The sequence below is a fragment of the Botryllus schlosseri genome, chromosome 2 (assembly GCF_051294905.1).
Source record: "Botryllus schlosseri isolate E-star chromosome 2, Bs_hap1, whole genome shotgun sequence".
Taxonomy (NCBI): Eukaryota; Metazoa; Chordata; class Ascidiacea; order Stolidobranchia; family Styelidae; genus Botryllus; species Botryllus schlosseri.
Genome location: NC_137237.1, coordinates 14,299,935 through 14,317,838, shown reverse-complemented (window position 1 = coordinate 14,317,838; position 17,904 = coordinate 14,299,935). Strand labels below are relative to the sequence as shown.

The following is a 17,904-nucleotide window of genomic DNA, read 5'->3' as shown; positions in this document are numbered from 1 at the left end:
AATTGCTAATAAACCAATGATGATGATGATGATGTCTTATGCTTTTGGCCCATGTCAACTTTCCGGACGACAAACCATGTTGTTTCTTGATTAGCGAAATTAGTCTTAAAAACAAGACCAAAATTGCTGACACATCGAAAACTTTCTCAATGGGCTAGTTATGACTTGTGCTCTGCTGGCTCATGTCAACTTTCCAGTCTCATTTTTAAGACCACAAACCATGTTGTTTCTTGATTAGCGAAATTCGTCTTAAAAACAAGACCAAAAATACTGACACATCAAAATCGGTCTCAAAAAGCTAGTTATGTCTTATTCTCTCGGCCCATGGCAACTTTCCGGTCTCATTTTTAAGACCACAAACCATGTTATTTTTCGATTAGCAAGATTTGTCTTGAAAACAAGACCAAAAAAACGAATGAATCAAAAACTGTCTCAATAAGCACAATATGTCTGATAAGATGCGTTTTATTGGTCTGATTTTTTTAAGACCGACTGATCGTGACAATTTTATATGGTCTTAAAAAGCTGAATCAGTCTCAATTTTAAGACCTAACTTCATCAGCAAAACTTAAATTGCTGAAAATGAGACCAAATCATTCTCATGTCTTGAATTTGAGACAAAATTTGTCTAATCATTTTTTGTAGTGTATAGTTAGCCCATCGAAATGATATTTGAAGAGGAAGTTTGGCTTGATGATGACACTGGAAAAAGTCTTGAAGCATCACTGTTTCGTAAATCGAAGAAGTTGAAAAAACAATCCAGGTCAAGCGCAGCATTTCGAAATGAAGCAGAAGCAAAAAAACATGACTTGAAAAAAGACGCCAAAACAGTTTCAACGTGTGAGAAGGCTTCATCTAAAATTGATGTGCAGAGTACCATCTTGATGCAAAAAAGGACTGCTGGGACGTCTGAAAATGCTGAATGCAAGCCTTCCAGCGAGCAGTTTGTGAATTCGCCAGTGCCTACAGCTTCTTGCGAGACAGTGGCTGCAAAACTGGTCAAACACACTGACGGAGAAATGCTGGTCACCACTTTGACTGGAAAAAAGAAAAATCTACATAAGGGCACTTCGAAATCTGCCATGCAGAAGATTGACCTGATCAGCTCTGCTACAAAACCAATTGACTCTAAGGACGAATCAAACGAAAAGATTCTGGTTGCGAAAAGTCAGACTAAAGTTGAGAAAGTGTCAAATAGTGTGACTTGGAGAAAACGCGCCTTGTCAAAACTTATCGCAGAGGGTGCGCCTAGTGAGAAAAAGCCTAGAACTAAAGACCTACCAAAGCGTCCTTCAAGCGATGACTTGGCTTCGACTGAAAAATCAAAACTGGGTGATTCAAAAACTGCAATAAGTACACCTCCTTCACGATCTAAAGCCCTAAATCAGGCCGTCACTGCCAAACTGAGATCGGCGCAATTTCGTTTCATCAATGAACAAGTAGGTTTATCGGCAAGGTTCTTATCAAGTAGGGTATTATAGCGAGTCTTGTTTATATAATATAGTTTCCGTACATAATTTCTTGGTTATGTTACAACTATATGTAGGTGTGGTAGCAATATAATCATTTCATTTTTATCATGTCAGCTATACACACGAACAAGCAAAGAAGCTATGAAGCTATTTGGCAAGGAGAAGAAGTTATTCGGAATTTATCATGATGGATTCACTCAGCAAGTATCCAAATGGCCAACCAATCCCTTAGACACGATTATAAATTACATCAGTAAAAAGTGAGTGAAAATTCCCAGCCTTGATCATTATACTTATTTTGAACTCGGGATAATTATGAAATTACATAGGCCCGCTGGCTGGATCATTGGAGACTTCGGTTGCGGAGATGCACGCCTCGCTCGCAGTGTCAGAAACAAGGTGCACTCGTTTGACTTGGTTGCAACGAATGATAAAGTTACGGTAGCAGATATAGCACACGTGAGTAATCAGCTTTTTGATATGACATTATTCTCTGCTAGATATGTTTCATCACAAGGTTCCTCTACCAAATCAATCATTGGATGTTGCAGTTTTGTGTCTGGCCTTGATGGGCACCAACTATGTTGACTTCATTGCAGAAGCAAACCGCACATTGAAACTCAAGTATGTTGTAAATTACAATCACTAGTAGTCTGGTGATTGAACGATACTGTATATTTGCAGAGGAACACTTCTGATCGCGGAAATCGAAAGTAGATTCAAAAATATTACAAAATTTAAAAACTTGATGAAAAATATGGGATTCCAGCTGAAGAAGGAGGAGAAAAACACGTACTTCCTCAGTTTCACTTTCATGAAGCATAAATCTCCCAATAAAGAAATAAAAGCAGCAATCGGGTTGCTACAGCCATGTGTTTACAAAAAACGGTGACACGGACCAAGAGAATGCTGGTTCCTGATAGGTTTCACAAGCAACCATGTGATCTCAGATCTTCTAAATGGGAAATCAAAGCGGTGTGGGCTGAAGGAATGACATCAAAAGTTATGCGGTCTTTGCTAGTTCTTGGAATCCTATTCTGAGAAACCTGATATGCAATGTGGAACGACTCCAACCGAGCACATCCCGTCGAGATCAAGCAATAGGGATAATGGATATTTCTTGCAGGAACCGTTTTACTGGCAGTTTCTGATAAATTAAGGATCTGTTTCTGGGACTAAATAAATTGCATAGGACTAGCAAAGTGTGGTGAATAATTATTTGTTTGTCCGTAAACATGGACTAGAATCATTTTTGTGCAGATGGATTCAACATTCTGCTGGTGAGCAATAACATTTCGGTTGGTTTGTGATATAGAAAGAATAGAAAAGGCTATTACAGATGAATTCAGTGGGAGGGTCCATTAGGCAAAAACTCAAATTCTTCTGCTGCCGCGGATTGTGTGCCCATGATTATGGTAAACCTGTCGTGACCTTTTCAGTACTACTGAATAAAAAATAAACAGAATACTTGGTCCAACGTGTTCGTACATTGGCTCGTCAAATATGCATTATGCCCGGCACCCTCTGAAAGGGTGAAATAGTTTGCGGAACCCTAGCACTTCGAGTACGCTGGCAGGCGATATAGCGTAGTAATATGTCGCACCGACTGGTTACGGGTTCAAGTCCGACCTAGGTCGACTCTAGAATCCATCCCCAAGTATTGGAGGTTTATCTCGGCTTCGCCGTATGATCTCAGTAAGGGTGTTCTACTAGAAGTCTGGAACGTAAGTGGGTCGTGCTGTAAATTGGCGTCTCAGGAATCAAAATAGGCAATATCCTGAGTCCAAGAAGATGATTAGGAAAAAAATCTAATTAAATGGGAGGAAGCCTAACAAGGAAGATCAAGATCGTACATCGGGCAGATTGAGAGACCATACTTGGTAGTTTCGACATACAATCTGTTCGTCACAACGCATTGTACATTGTGTGTCTGCAGCGGATAAAAATAGTTTGAGTCACCGACTATGGCACTATGCCATACTCAGAACTTCCTGAATTTTTTATCTAGGCCTACGTCGACTTTGCGTAGCAACTACAGTCTCTCGCGGACGTCCTGAGCAGTGAGCAGTCCAATTGACACATTAGTGTGCCAAGACACACCTGTTGAGAACCACGGTGGTACGGTTACCATGTCCTCCTTTTTCAGGAAATCGAAAATGTCCTCCTTTAGGGCTTTGACAGCCAGGCTAATGGACAGGCGCAATTAATAAACGCGAATTCTGCAATGCGGATGTTTGTGCGGGCCTTTCGGGAGTAGGGCTGGAAAAGTGACTTTATTAATTTTTAGTCAACACTACAGCAGTATCAATAAAAGTGGGTCATTCGAGAGTCGAGTCGGAAAATGACTTTTTTTAGTCAACACAACATGATTTACCGTAAAAATTATAGAATCGGCAGTTTTTAAGTCCAGTAATCGAACTTTTGTTATTTGTAAAAAGTGCATTATGCAATAACGGCTTAGGCAAATATTCAACAACTTTCACGTGTCATCGCGGTACCCCTGTGGCAATGTGTCGCGGCGTCCAGTTTGCGAACCACTTTTACAGGCCCATGCAGACCTATGGTCACACCAGACCTGATATTATATTGTATATATCGCTTCAAATAAGTATTATTAGTTTATCATGAATGTTGTAAAAATTTAGTGTTATTTACCAACACATAGCCCCTCGACCTACATCATCAGTCTCATCGTCAAACATAGCCAGTTAGCCACTTTAAAGCCCGCCACGTGTTTGCAGTGTATATCGTGCAGTTACATATCTGATCCTATATAATGCTTCTCATTTTAGGGCGCACAAACAATGGGTTTGGAATAAATTCCTTTCATTTCAAATATTAGGTGAAAGTTATATTTCCCAGAATAACTTATACAGCTACTTCCCTATTCGTGTCAGTTGAAAAGTAGGAGCGAGCTTGCTGGTCTCTCGGATTCAGTCCAACACTAGTAGCCTATGAAGGAAACGTGGAGATGATGAAATTTAGATGTGTAAGTTATTCCCACGAGCATTTGTTATACATTTATTAGTGCTGCCAGGAAATATGGATAAATATTTCCTTGTCGTTAAGTATAGAGCTATATACTCTATATTCCAAGTATCATGGAATGGTGTAGCCTGCTATCGTTGGAGTTGAGGTATAGCCTACTTTTGATACATTGACTGCGCTGCATATATCGACATCGCGGGTAGACATCGGACTTTAAGCATCGTGGCCGGTCAACTTAGCATTGATGGGCGACGTCGCTGCGTCAAAATTTCGATCTGTCAATCTCAAAATGATCGCAACTTGCCAATGTTCCCTCTAATTTTTTACCGAGTCTGCGCGCACTAACCAACTCATTGCGCGGTCCCTTGGACCATAGTGTCCTATATGGTGTCGACACAAGCAAATCTCACGGCTCAGTGAAATTGTATCACGTCACAATTTCCATTTGGCCACAGGCAATTTGACGGTCATTTTTGACCGGCTTGCCGAGCATTAAATTTGGTAAAACGGGTATCAATCGAAAGCTGACTCTGCACTGATTACGAAAATATAAATTTTATTCCGCTCGTGCCCCTGGAACTCCCACAATCAGCCTCGAATTTTTCATTGTTATGGAGATTGGCATTAGGACGCAACAATGCTGTCTGGCGAAACGAGAGAGTAGCTCATGACGAAACAATGCTGTCTGGCGAAATGAGAGAGAGTAGCTCAAGAGAAAAAGAGTCAGACAGCATTGTTGCGTCCCAATGCCAACCTCCATAACAATGAAAAATTCGAGGCTGATTGTGGGGGTTCCAGGGCCGCGAGCGGAGTAAAATTTATATTATCGTCATCAGTGCAGAGTCAGCTTTCGATTGATACTCGTTTTACCAAATTTAATGCTCGGCAAGCCGGTCAAAAATGACCGTCAAATTGCCTGTAGCCAAATGGAAATTGTGACGTGATACAATTTCACTGAGCCGTGAGATTTGCTAGTGTCGACACCATATAGGACACCATGCTTGGACAACAGTGCGTAACGACCAAAAAAATGTCATCACTTCGGCTTTCTTGTGCGTTTTTCAATGCACAGCGACTTTAAAAGCAGTGCGCGGCCGCGCACGCGCGCAGCTTAGAGGGTACAGTTCTTGTAAGTATGATTGGAATTTGGAATGATATATTTATATCATTTTTCGACTGACACTTGCGCGGGGTAATCGTCAACCAGTAGTAGAGAATTGGAAATAACGTTATGTATACCAAGCAGACATGGCGTGATTACTTCATGAATGTAATCGATTACGATTACAGCAAAATCACGAAGTAGTCTATTACGATTACATTGGAAAAGTAATCACGATTACTCACGATTACATTTATATTTTGCATCGTAGTAGTTAGGCCTATGGAAGACAATACATGGATTGTGCTGAAAAGGCCTATAATGATATAACAACTGTCTTTACAAAAGATGTGACATTTCCTTGTTACGTCATAATGTAGCCATTGCCCATTTTATCGCACACAACGTTTTGCATTCTTGCCAGGTCCATAACTACCGCACCCCAAATTCCCCAATAGGGTGGGGAGCGTGGTTGAAGGGTAGGGGAGACCGGGAACAATTGTAACAGTTTTGTATTTTCGAACATTACGTGTTTTTCTCATGGATATTTCATTTCCAAACTTTTATATAAAGAAGCCAACAACTCGATAGTTGATATAAAAACTAAAATGGAACTAAATCAATAATCAATCATGGAAATTTTGGGTCGCGAAAATCGTCGCTCAACTGTTACAATCGCCCCGTACCCCGGGGCAATTGTAACAGTGTTATTTATAACTAAAAACAAACGAAATGAATAACAATAATGGGAGCACGAATTGTACTATTGAATTAAAGTAAAAAATAGAAGTTTGAACGCGTCCAGGCTACGCGCCCCATCGCATTGTGGGCATCTGAATAAATTATCACCCTTCGTGCCTTCTGCATGAGCCCAAAGTGTACAAGAAACACATTCATTCCATCATCTCCCTACACAAATTCGGCCTCTTCTACCAAGGTGCTGTAGTTCAGCGTGCATAATGGGTTGGGCATTCGGTCACCTGCGATGGTGCGAAACCGACCTGGCTAAAATATCTTTGTTTAATGGGCTGATGATAGTGAAGCAAAACGAGGACACAACATTCTGTGGCATCAAAGCTAATGGTAATCTTCTGTTCCGTACAAAATTAAAATAAATTGTTCACACCAGATGACAAAATGTAAGTGGGCCATGCTCAAAGTCATGGGATGAGGATTCAGTCATGGGCAAGCTCTTAAGTGACCATTGAGGTCGACACAACAAAAGTTGATCAACATGAGATAGGGTAGTAGAATCACGGAAATAATCCGGACCCTAAGATTCACATCACCACTTCTGTATGGCCGTTTCGACTGAGTATCATGTTAGAATTGGTATGACCACTGACCAGGTAGAGTCTGTTCTGGAAGAAAATATTTATTCAAGGATTCAAAATTTCGTTGTTTTTTTTAAATTATTCCGGGGTTTCGCGTTGTGGCTCAACGTAACTTCAAATATATTAGAAGACATAACTACCGCATGTGCACTAAAAATATGAATGTGATTTCTTTATCCTACTAGCGGTGAGATCGATCGTTACATTTTCCCCGTGTTACATTTGTCCCCGGTCTCCCCTACTCAAAAGTATTTCGTAAACCAACATAAATTATAAGAGTATTTTCGATAGATTTCATTAACTTGGAAATTCTTTTTGAGCTTCACGATTTAAATGTCTCTAGACAGCTTGATTTCGAAATGCATATACGTCTCCCCCTCAAGAAATAAAGCATGTATAATTCATAGTAATAGGCATTTAGGTGCCAGTCAATACCGCTCCTCGACACATCAAAAGACATGTTTCAACAATACAGGGTATAATATTCCTGGGAGTAGAAGTATAGCTAACCAAAGTATTATAGGTTTAGCTGGCTGACTACTAAACCTGGAATATCCTGTATCCTGGTGAGATCTTCTTAAGACGCAGATAGACGCAAGACATACGAATATATTTCAGACGTTGTTACAAGTAGGTTTAGCAAAAGAGTCTACTGATTCTCTCGAATCAGTAGTTTTATACTAGAGGCAAATTACTCTAGAACAGGATGTCTCGCGGTTACGAGATATACACATTTTATGGTTGGACGATAACAGGGATCTCTGCTACAATGTGCAGTTTCGGCCAACATGAAACTCCACGAAGTGTGCTACCATAGTGTCCTATATGATGTCGACACAAGCAAATCGCACGGTTCAATGAAATTGTATCACGTCACAGTTTCTATTTGGCTACAGGCAATTTGACGGTGATTTTTGACCGACTTGCCGAGCATCAAATTTGATAAAACGGGTATCAATCGAAAGCTGCCGCCGCACTGATTACGAAAATATAAATTTTATTCCGCTCGCGGCCCTGGAACCCCCACAATCAGCCTCTAATTTTTCATTGTTATGGAGATTGGCATTGGGACGCAACAATGCTGTCTAGCGAAACGAGACAGGTGCTCGAGAAAAAGGGAGCCAGACAGTATTGTTGCGTCTGTCGTTTCGCCAGACAGCATTGTTGCGTCCCAATGCCAATCTCCATAACAATGAAAAATTAGAGGCTGATTGTGGGGGTTCCAGGGCCGCGAGCGGAATAAAATTTATATTTTCGTAATCAGTGCGGCGGCAGCTTTCGATTGATACCCGTTTTATCAAATTTGATGCTCGGCAAGTCGGTCAAAAATCACCGTCAAATTGCCTGTAGCCAAATGGAAACTCTGACGTGATACAATTTCATTGAACCGTGCGATTTGCTTGTGTCGACACCATATAGGACACTATGGTGCTACTAAAGAATGACATTGGCCGAAACTTAGGGTATATGTCCATTGTCAATAGCCGCGCTGGGTGAGCATTCCTTTCAATCAGAGCCCACGATGCAAATGCCCCCGGGCACCCACAGAGCATTACACATGACAATTTGTGTGTGCGTCTCACGCAGGTTTTTCTTGTAGTCTGCTATGTTTGGGCCATTACAATCAATATCTTTTGGCTATATAACAGACCGGAGGTCACGAATTTATAACATACAATAAAGTAATTATTCCAAGATATCAGATGTTATAATTATGAATTACACGCCACCTGCTCTTCAGGTAAATATGGCCATCGGGCGTTGAGATAGGATTGAAAACGCAATATAATGCAATTACCAATATTATTGATTAAATTAAATCTTCAACTTCAAAATTGGCTACTCTATGGCGGCCCAAGATCAATGTTTGGGTGGGGGAAAGTTATGCTGTTTTGATCCTGATTGACCCAAATTTAGTGAGCCGTGCGATTTGGTTACGTCCACATTCCGCAGACCATAGCAGTTACAATGCAACGTTCGATGCTGATTTTCGAGGGTTCCAGGACCACGATCGAGCATATTAAAATTTTTATTTTCGCAATCCGTACCGCAGTAGCGATTGATACCCGTTTTATCAAGTTTAATGCTGGGCAAGCCGGTCAAATATTACCGTCAAATTGCCTTTGACCAATTGAAAAACCAATTTCACTGAGCCGTGAGACTTTCTTGTATCCAGTGTCCACACTGTCCATCCATATAGGACACTATTACCGCATTTAAATTTATATTTTCGAATTCGGAGCGACAGTAGCTTTCGATCAAGACCAGATTCAGTAAATTCTGCGCTCTGGAAGATAAGTTTTGGATTGCCAGAAATCCTACAGTAGCTCACGCAAAACAAATCTGAACCCAGCCTCAGCGAAGCGGAACGAAGCCGTAAAATCGTTCGTCCGTTGCTATTCCATGTTTACATTCTTCCTATAATGAAAGTAAACATTCACTGCCTACTGCAGCATCGCCAACGGAACACATCTCTCTATGATATAATACGTATGCCAAGTTTGATATTATTAAAGGAGAGGGTGTAATACGGTAGAAAAAGGTGTGGATAAGAAAGTAGACAGGCCCGCCCGAATAGTCGGCACTTCTTCGTTATTCCCCACTCATCCATGCAGAAGTGATCACCATGAAACCAATAAATGATTCCCATGAGCATGTGAAAATTTATAAACATGAAAATAAATTGTTTTTCGCATTGGGATTAGGGCTAGGCGAATATTAGGGTCGCGGAAAGGGGGTATTAGGGTGGGTTAGGGTCAAGGTTGGGATATCCTAAGATTAGGGTTGGGGAAGGGGTTATTAGGGTGGGGTGGGTTAGGATATCCTAAGATTAGGGTTGCAGGACGCAGGTGCTAGGGTAGGTTAGGGTCAAGGTTGAGGAAGGATATCCCAAGATTAGGGTTGGGAATATTGTGATCTTCACCCCCAACCCTAATCTTAGGATATCCTAACCTAACCCACCCTAATATCCCCTCCCCCATCCCTAATATCTCCCGACCCTAATATCCCCAACCCTAATCTTAGGATATCCTAACCCCAACCGTGATCCTAACATCCCCTCCCCATCCCTGATATCCCCAACCCTAATCTTAGGATATCCTAACCTATCCCGCCGGCCATCCGGCAGTCGACGAGCATGTCCACATTCAAGTCGAAATACAAGCAATTACTACTAAATAAATACAGTCCATCCTCAAGATTACCGGACCACGACTGACCTATCGATCTCGCTTCCCATGACATGACGCCCTATTTCTTGTCGCTTCCTTTTTCTATACCATCTTCTTTACTTTCATTCAGTGTGTATGCCTCCTCTTTACATCGCCTAGGCCAAGGTGGGTGTCCGATTCCATAGACAACTCCTAGTCGCTTCGACATCTTCCTTTCTTTTCATTGTATCGCATTTTTTGTGGTGTATTGAACTGATAAAATTGCTAATAAACCAATGATGATGATGATGATGATGATCCCTAATATCCCCAACCCTAATCTTAGGATATCCTAACCCACTCTAATATCCCCCTCCCCATCCCTAATATCCGTCTGCCCCACCCCAACGTGAAAAACAATTTATTTCGACGTTTATAAATTTTTCTGTTATTGTTCATGGGAAGCATTTATTGGTGTCATGGGGGTCATTTTTTCGATGTGTGGGGATTAACGAAGAAGTGCGGAATAGTCTACTTAAGATACTTGAGTATACAGGCAGTGTGGTGATATTTGATATAGCATTTATATGTCGTGACCTTGTTGAATTTGAACACACGACATCGAGACGTTTTTGCCAAGATCACTGATTAGGTCATAAAATGATGCTTCTATGACACTCAGTCGATGCACTGCATTGTGGGTCCTATTCATCATCGCATCATCATTGGTCCAGGAAGATTAGTTGTGGATTTCAGGATTTGGATGTCGCTGTGGGTCAGGGGGCTGTGTTTATTTACCCCACAGGGCCCACACATTTATAATATAATGTAAACTGCATGTGGCAAAGCACAATGAGTGTTGTATATGTACGTACAGCCATGTTCAAGGCACATGATTTCTGCTCAAGATAGCGCAATGGTGAAGCGTCCGTCTGATCGGTAGGTCGTGGCTTCGATCCTCGGCCGGGTCAGACCAAAGACCTGATTAGTAACACTGGTATCCATGACTTACCTGCTTGGCGCTCATGCATTACTGGGATATATGGAGGGGTAGTGCAAAACTTGGAAAGCCGTAAAGGCTATATCTGCACCTTCCTTGTCCAGCGGCATATGCACAACATGTGTACACATGGTATGCATATGCGCAGATCGTGTGGATGTATATCATGAGTTGGTGTATATGTCGCAAAAACATCAAGGACAAAAATAAACTACGTCCTGCCCTGCTCAGGGGGTAAATGTGTGTTTTTTGCTTCTCCCTTGCATGAGAAATTTTGCATCCTCACATTATGGAACAATAACAGCCAATGCTGATGTGCATAGAACGAGTGTTATTGTATCTACTGTTATATAATGTTATCACTTCTCAAAGTGGATTGTACGGTATATTAAAGTGTCAAATATTTACCTTAAACCGTATGGTGTGACTCCCAATGAAGTCGAGCTGAGCCTAAAAGCATTTGAGTGTCCAAAATATTTCAACTTTGGTCATGCAATCCTGCTAGCTCAACGGCACAATATATACAAAATGCTTTTCTATTTTTCCAGTACGATAAGTGACACCAGGGAGTACGATATGTCACTCAATATATTTACATTCAATCTCTTCAAGCTTCTCGTGAGCGAAGAGCCAGGAAGCAACTTATTGTGCTCGCCCTACAGCGTGTCATCGGCCATCTCTATGCTTCTTCTTGGTGCTGCTGGTGATACCAAGCTTGAGCTGGAAAAAGCACTTTCTGTAAATGACAGCGCAGAATTCCACCAGAAGGCTGCATCAATACAAGATGCTTTGGCAGGCGATACTGTTGCGGAGAGTCTTAAAATAGCCAATAAATTATTTTTAGAACAATCGTTTCTTGTGAAAGATACATTCCAAAATGATCTCGCCAAATATTATCAGGCTAGCTGTGCCTTGGAAGACTTCAAATCCAGGCCTGAAGAATCACGACAGAAAGTCAACAAATGGGTGGCAGAGAAGACACAAGAAAAAATCCAGGATCTGATGCCTCCTAATTCCATCAGTCGTGACACACGCCTTGTGTTGGCCAACGCTGTTTACTTCAAAGGGAAATGGGAATCTCAGTTCGAGAAGACAAAAACCGTTTCACAAGATTTTCATACACATGAAAACAAGATTGTCAAGGTTGATATGATGCGGAAAAAGGCAAAATATCCTTTCGCTGTTGATGCCAGCCAAAAAATGATGATGATTGAAATGCCTTATCAAAACTCGCCGATCTCCATGGTGATTATCCTTCCGACGGGTGATTTGGCAGAGGTGGAAAAGTCGTTGGATGCTCCGAAGTTTGCAGAGCTTTACAAGTCATTGTTCCGGGAGGAAGTGACGGTGGGTGTGCCGAAATTCAAGTTGGAATTCGAGAAGGATTTGTGCGACGCATTCCAAAAAATGGGAGCCGGTACTATGCTGTCGACTAAAGCTAACTTCAGCAGCATCTCTGGTAAGCTTTGTTTATTTTAACTGCCTGCTCAGAATTTCTCGACTCTCACTTATTTAATGATGAGATCCTCAGCTTTCCAAATGTGTATCTAGATCTGTATGGTTGAGACATGCATGCCAGACATGGGGTGATTACTTCAACAATGTAATCGATTGCAATTACGATTACTTTTGAATAACGCGATTACATTTATTTTGCATCTTAGAACTTGACCCTTGAACACATTGGAAGACAATACAACGATTGCGATGTGACGGGCTCATATAAGAGAACAATTTACTTTCTAAACGACATCGTTTGTTTGTTTTGTCACAATGCATCCATCGCACAACTTTAAGGCTGACAATTTTTTGCCCCCAACTGGAAACCACACTAACAGGGTGTACGAGCGGTTGGCTATAATGGCAAATTCATATGTTTAGTAAGGAATTGCAAAATATTGATTGGTGCCCACTTCAAGTCCGGCCATACCACTGAGAAAAAAATTTGAGTGAACATAAAATTCTGCCATATTTAATATTGCTTCTCGCATAGTTGAACAATGAACACACATACCGGTATGCCTATTACCTACAATCCTCTGAATACAGATATTGCGAACTTGCCAGACTTGCACAAACTACTGGATTTTCAAAATGCATAACTAGAATTAGAATTGATAATAAACTAAAATAGCCTACCTTTAAAACTAACTGTAAAAACAGATGATACCAATTACTGAATTGTAAATGAGCTAAGAAATATTGGAGATAGAATCAGCATTTCAAAAGGACAGGGTTTCGAGTTTAAAATGGTTGAAACCCTTTCTATGCCACTGTTATTAATGATGACTCTTGACTAACACTGGCCGCATGAACATCACATAGCAGAACATCAGTATCACGATTCAGGCCAAACCGCGAATCTTGTTCTCTAGTTCTACAGCTAAATTAATTTTAGAATGCACTACTAGATCTGCTCACTTTTTGAGATCTACAACTAGAACTAGAACTACTCAACAAAAAAATTGGTAGTTGGCTGACCGAGTGACCGTCAACTTTCGGTACTAGATAGGTAGTTTGTACAAGTCTGCGAGCTGCCGTTACTAACATACTCGGTTATGACTAATATCTGCAGACGTTGATTTTAATGCTTTGATTTGGAAATTGTCATGTTAAAACGACGAGTATAAAATTTCAGATCTTAGTCCACAGTAGCCTACATAACTCCTCGCCAAGCAGCAACGTTCAAACTGGGTTTGACTAAGCTTAACAAATCATTAGGGCGGTTTTTTTACCTATAATACAAAAGATTTTGATCTAAAAATTCAGAATTTTGACTTTTTTGACATCAAAAAACTTAATTTTGACCAAATTTTGACCTCACGTACGTAACTCAGGTGTTTTCCCTCAAAATCTTAGAATTTTACTACTTATCTTAGGCTTACCATACGTCCTCTTTTAAGAGGATTTGTCCTCTTTTTTGATTTTTTGAAAGTGTCCTCGGAGGACGCCCTTTTGTCCTCTTTTTTGAGATTTTGTCCTCTTTTTTAGGATTTAGAGCAGATTTAGAGCAAATTGCGAGGGATATGCCACATATTAGCACAGACGTGAAGCTCCGACGGGTGAAAAACGGTGATTTTAGCTCTGAGCGAAAAGATGACCTTTTTTTTTTATTTTTAGTCATCCATCTGGCGATGTGGAGTAAAAAACATTATTTTGAGATCTGAGCGGAAAAGATGACTTTTTTTTTTTTTTTTTTTTGGTTAACCAGTCACAAAGTGGGAAAAATTAACCGGTTTTTGAGAATTCTACCCCGATTTTGAAAGTTGGATATTTATGAAAAAGTGTCCTCTTTTTAGATTTCCAAAATATGGTAAGCGTAACTTATCTTCATTTCTGGTTGGAACTGTCTGTCATTACGAAGTAGTTAGGCTTGAGCTAACCTTTTTGACTTGAAAACTAACAAATTTTTACGTGAAAAAACTTCATTTTAACAAAATCTGAACCTATGACGAATTCCAGTAGTAACATCAAGCATTATGGGAGAAATAATTAAAATTTGTTGTAGTACAATGAAAGATACTTCCTACATTCAGAGGGCAGGAAGTGTCTGTCCTTACTAAGTGGCTTGTTAAGAATGAGAAAGACCGTTCAACAGTAGCAGTTGTTGACTTGCAATGACTGAGTATGTACACCTGTACACGGCTGGTGACACACCGTGTTGCTTCATTTTGACAATTCTGTCTACATCACAATTTTTCATCATGTGCTTGTTGATATAAAAACCACTGCCCATTGCCCGTGCAGACTTGCTTCAGTTAGGATATTGCGGCACGTTGAGCATAACACCATGCCAACATATTTGTTTCATTTGGCCGTTCATGATTCAGGATGAGCCAACAATGGGTAGTCTACAACGGTAGGCCGATAAATTGGGCTTCAAGCTGTAAAATATCAATGATAGGTTCACCCACAGTGCAAATATCAACGATACAAACGAAATGGTGGTTACAAAAAAATTTTGACTTTGTAAACAATTTTGACATTTTTTGATTTAACGCTACAATTTCGACTTGTTTTGACATGTCGAAAAAAACGCCCTACAAATCATCAATAGTTTCGTTACTATTCGAAACTAGGCAGAGTGGTGAATATCCTCCTCCTATGTGGGGTCTGGTGCTTATTGATAAACTGACATTCGGCATTGCGGTTGTTCTTTCAATCATATTACTATGTCGAATATCCATTTCGTGCTTGTGGATAATTCGTTTCACAATGATGAGAAAAGGTAATGCCTATGATGTAATGGCAGTGGATTTTTAAAATCCAACTTTTTTGCTATAAATAACCCGAGATAATATCGCACTATTCCTTGTTAATGAATGTTTAGTTTATGTAATAGACCTTGTACAAGTAAAAAGTAATCGTTCTTTTACAAAGAACTCAATTACATATGCAAGCGCGTAGCCAGCCGATAAAGAAGGGGGGAGGGTTAAATAAAAAAGGGGGTTTCGATTTTTTCCGAATTTACCAATATAGCATCAATTCATTAGGGTTAAGTACAGGCGTAATTGACGATTATGCATCTAAACGTGTTGACGAACTCACGCTTATGATAAGCTTTCCAACTAGTCCTGAAGCGCTTTCAATTAGCGAATTCTTGATTTCTCGTGAACAACTGAATACACGCGCTTATAAACCTGTATTATGTAGCCTCGGCGACGATTTGCGCAAGTCTATAAGGGCACCGATTTCAGGTGGTTCAAACCTTTCTAATGTTTTATAACTTTTATAACAAGCCTTGACACACATCTTCTGATATCCATGTTAAAGTATTAGCCGAAATCAATCGTAAACGCATGCACGCACGTCGCACGTACATGTTTGCGGATATTCAATGTCATTCCGTTTCGCGATGTCACTCTTTAATTACAATCGCTAATCAGCATACACTTAACGGCATCGTCTCCAAGACATCGAGAGATAGGAGCCAATCAGCCAAAGCATGCTTGCTAGGCTCGAGACGCGATAGTTAGGCCAGCGATGATGTGTTCGGTACCGCGCCTATTGCAGATGCGATTGTGTAGGCCAGCGGTGATATCGTGCGCATTGAGCCAATGCATATTCGATTCTGCACTGTGCAGGCTAGCGATGATATACGCACAGGGCCTATTGCAGATGCAATTCTTCGAGCCAGCGGAACTAGGCTTGTCGGAGTCGCGATAAATTAGGAAGCGCGTTGCCAATCAGCGGGATTCGCCTGTGACCTAATTCCGTGATCATCTCGCGGGAGATCGCGTCGCGTTACATTGTTCACAGTCAAATCTTGCTGATTGGCAGCACCATTCGCCGCGCGCAACGCTGATAATGAATTGCAACTGAATATTAGCGTTATGGTCATTTCACAAGGACGTGGTTGCGCGTTTCAAAAGGAGGGGGTTTCGATCCGTGAACCGCCTGTATGTGAAATAATCGATTACGATTACTTGAAAATGCTGATTTTGATTACCCCATGTCGGATGCATACAATACAGAACTGCCTGAATTTGAAAGCTTTATCGAAATAATGAGAGGTCCATGAACTTGGAAAAAGGACTCTGCCAGATGGTGGAATGTGGCCCTGGTGTGGGATATCCCTGCATAAAGTACACTAATTCAGGACTTTCCGCTTTCAAACATGAAGTATTGCATCGCATTATGTATCGCGACCACTGTGGTCGCGTAAGGCATAATTTCAACCTTTTGCCCGGTGGATGAAAATTTAGACAATATCTCTCTTTGCCATGACACTTCCCAACCATTAAATGATTTTTAGACTCGGAGGATCTGTTCGTCAGTGCCATTGCTCACAAGGCCTTCATAGCAGTCGATGAAGAAGGAACAGAAGCAGCAGCAGCTACAGGGATAGCTATGTCCAGAATGGCACTGCTCCCTCCTACTGAATTCATATGCAACAAGCCTTTCCTGTTCTTTCTCTATCACAAACCAACACAAGTCGTATTATTCACTGGCAGGATGTTGAATCCGTCTGCACAAAAATGACTGTAGTCAACGTTTACTGATCAAAAAATAATTAGTCACCACATTGCGCATGTCCTATGCAATTTATTTAGCTCCAGAAGTATATTCTAATTTATCACAAGTTATTAAAATGGTTCATGCAATGAATATCCACTGTACTTTCTGTTTGATCTCGACAGGATGTGCTAGGTTGGGATCGCAGGCTTCTCAGCGTATGATTTCTTGAGGTTGCACTTCGTATTCAGCAAAGGACGGATCAAAAATCTGATTACTCATATGTGCTATATCTGCTGCGTCACATGATAACTCACATCATTATCAAAAGTGGTCATGGTCAAAGTAGCCATTGTTGGTACTCCAGTAGAACTAACATCATAAATTTCTACTCAAGTAGCAGTAGAAATAGTGATTTACAAGTAAGTAAAAGAGTAAGCATTCTAGGCCTACAGTCGTAGCGAAGAGAGTGTGCATTTCCACCCCAGATATACGGGTGTGAATACCCATGGCACACGAAACCAGAACCTACCTTAGACTTATACAGGCAATATAAACCGAGTACAACATTTTAATCCAAATTATGCATGTACGCACGTAGGATTTATGACCGCGATATAATTCTGAGTTAGGTTCTGTTTCCGCGTACCACTATTTTCGGCTCCTTAAGTGTGAGTACACACCCTTTTCGCTGAGAGTGTAGTTATGCCAAGTAAACTGTCAAGTAGGAATAGTCTAACTAAATCATAACTTCTTCGGAAAGTAGTGCAGGTAGAAGTAGCCTACTTCATTATTGTCCGCCGCTACCAACGTACTCGATTATCCAGCCAGCATGCCTTTGTAATACCACAGACGGTAACCATAGTTGAAAATGTGTACTATGTTCAAGCCTGAGAATTTTCAC

General features: G+C 40.8%; 3 protein-coding genes across 3 annotated transcripts in view; 2 read left to right on the top strand and 1 right to left on the bottom strand.

Moving 5' to 3' along the window:
• Positions 1-17,904, bottom strand: part of LOC145433716 (echinoderm microtubule-associated protein-like 6) — a 228,902-nt gene that overhangs the window by 61,674 nt on the left and 149,324 nt on the right. The window lies entirely within an intron of this gene.
• LOC145433713 (uncharacterized) lies at positions 646-2,737 on the top strand. Its single transcript, XM_080310902.1, has 5 exons — positions 646-1,439; positions 1,587-1,732; positions 1,802-1,931; positions 1,990-2,096; positions 2,157-2,737. Exons 1-5 carry the CDS (start codon positions 666-668, stop codon positions 2,362-2,364), a joined length of 1,365 nt encoding a protein of 454 aa, XP_080167028.1. The 5' UTR covers positions 646-665; the 3' UTR covers positions 2,365-2,737.
• LOC145433711 (leukocyte elastase inhibitor-like) lies at positions 11,488-17,153 on the top strand. Its single transcript, XM_080310898.1, has 2 exons — positions 11,488-12,504; positions 16,801-17,153. Exons 1-2 carry the CDS (start codon positions 11,574-11,576, stop codon positions 17,025-17,027), a joined length of 1,158 nt encoding a protein of 385 aa, XP_080167024.1. The 5' UTR covers positions 11,488-11,573; the 3' UTR covers positions 17,028-17,153.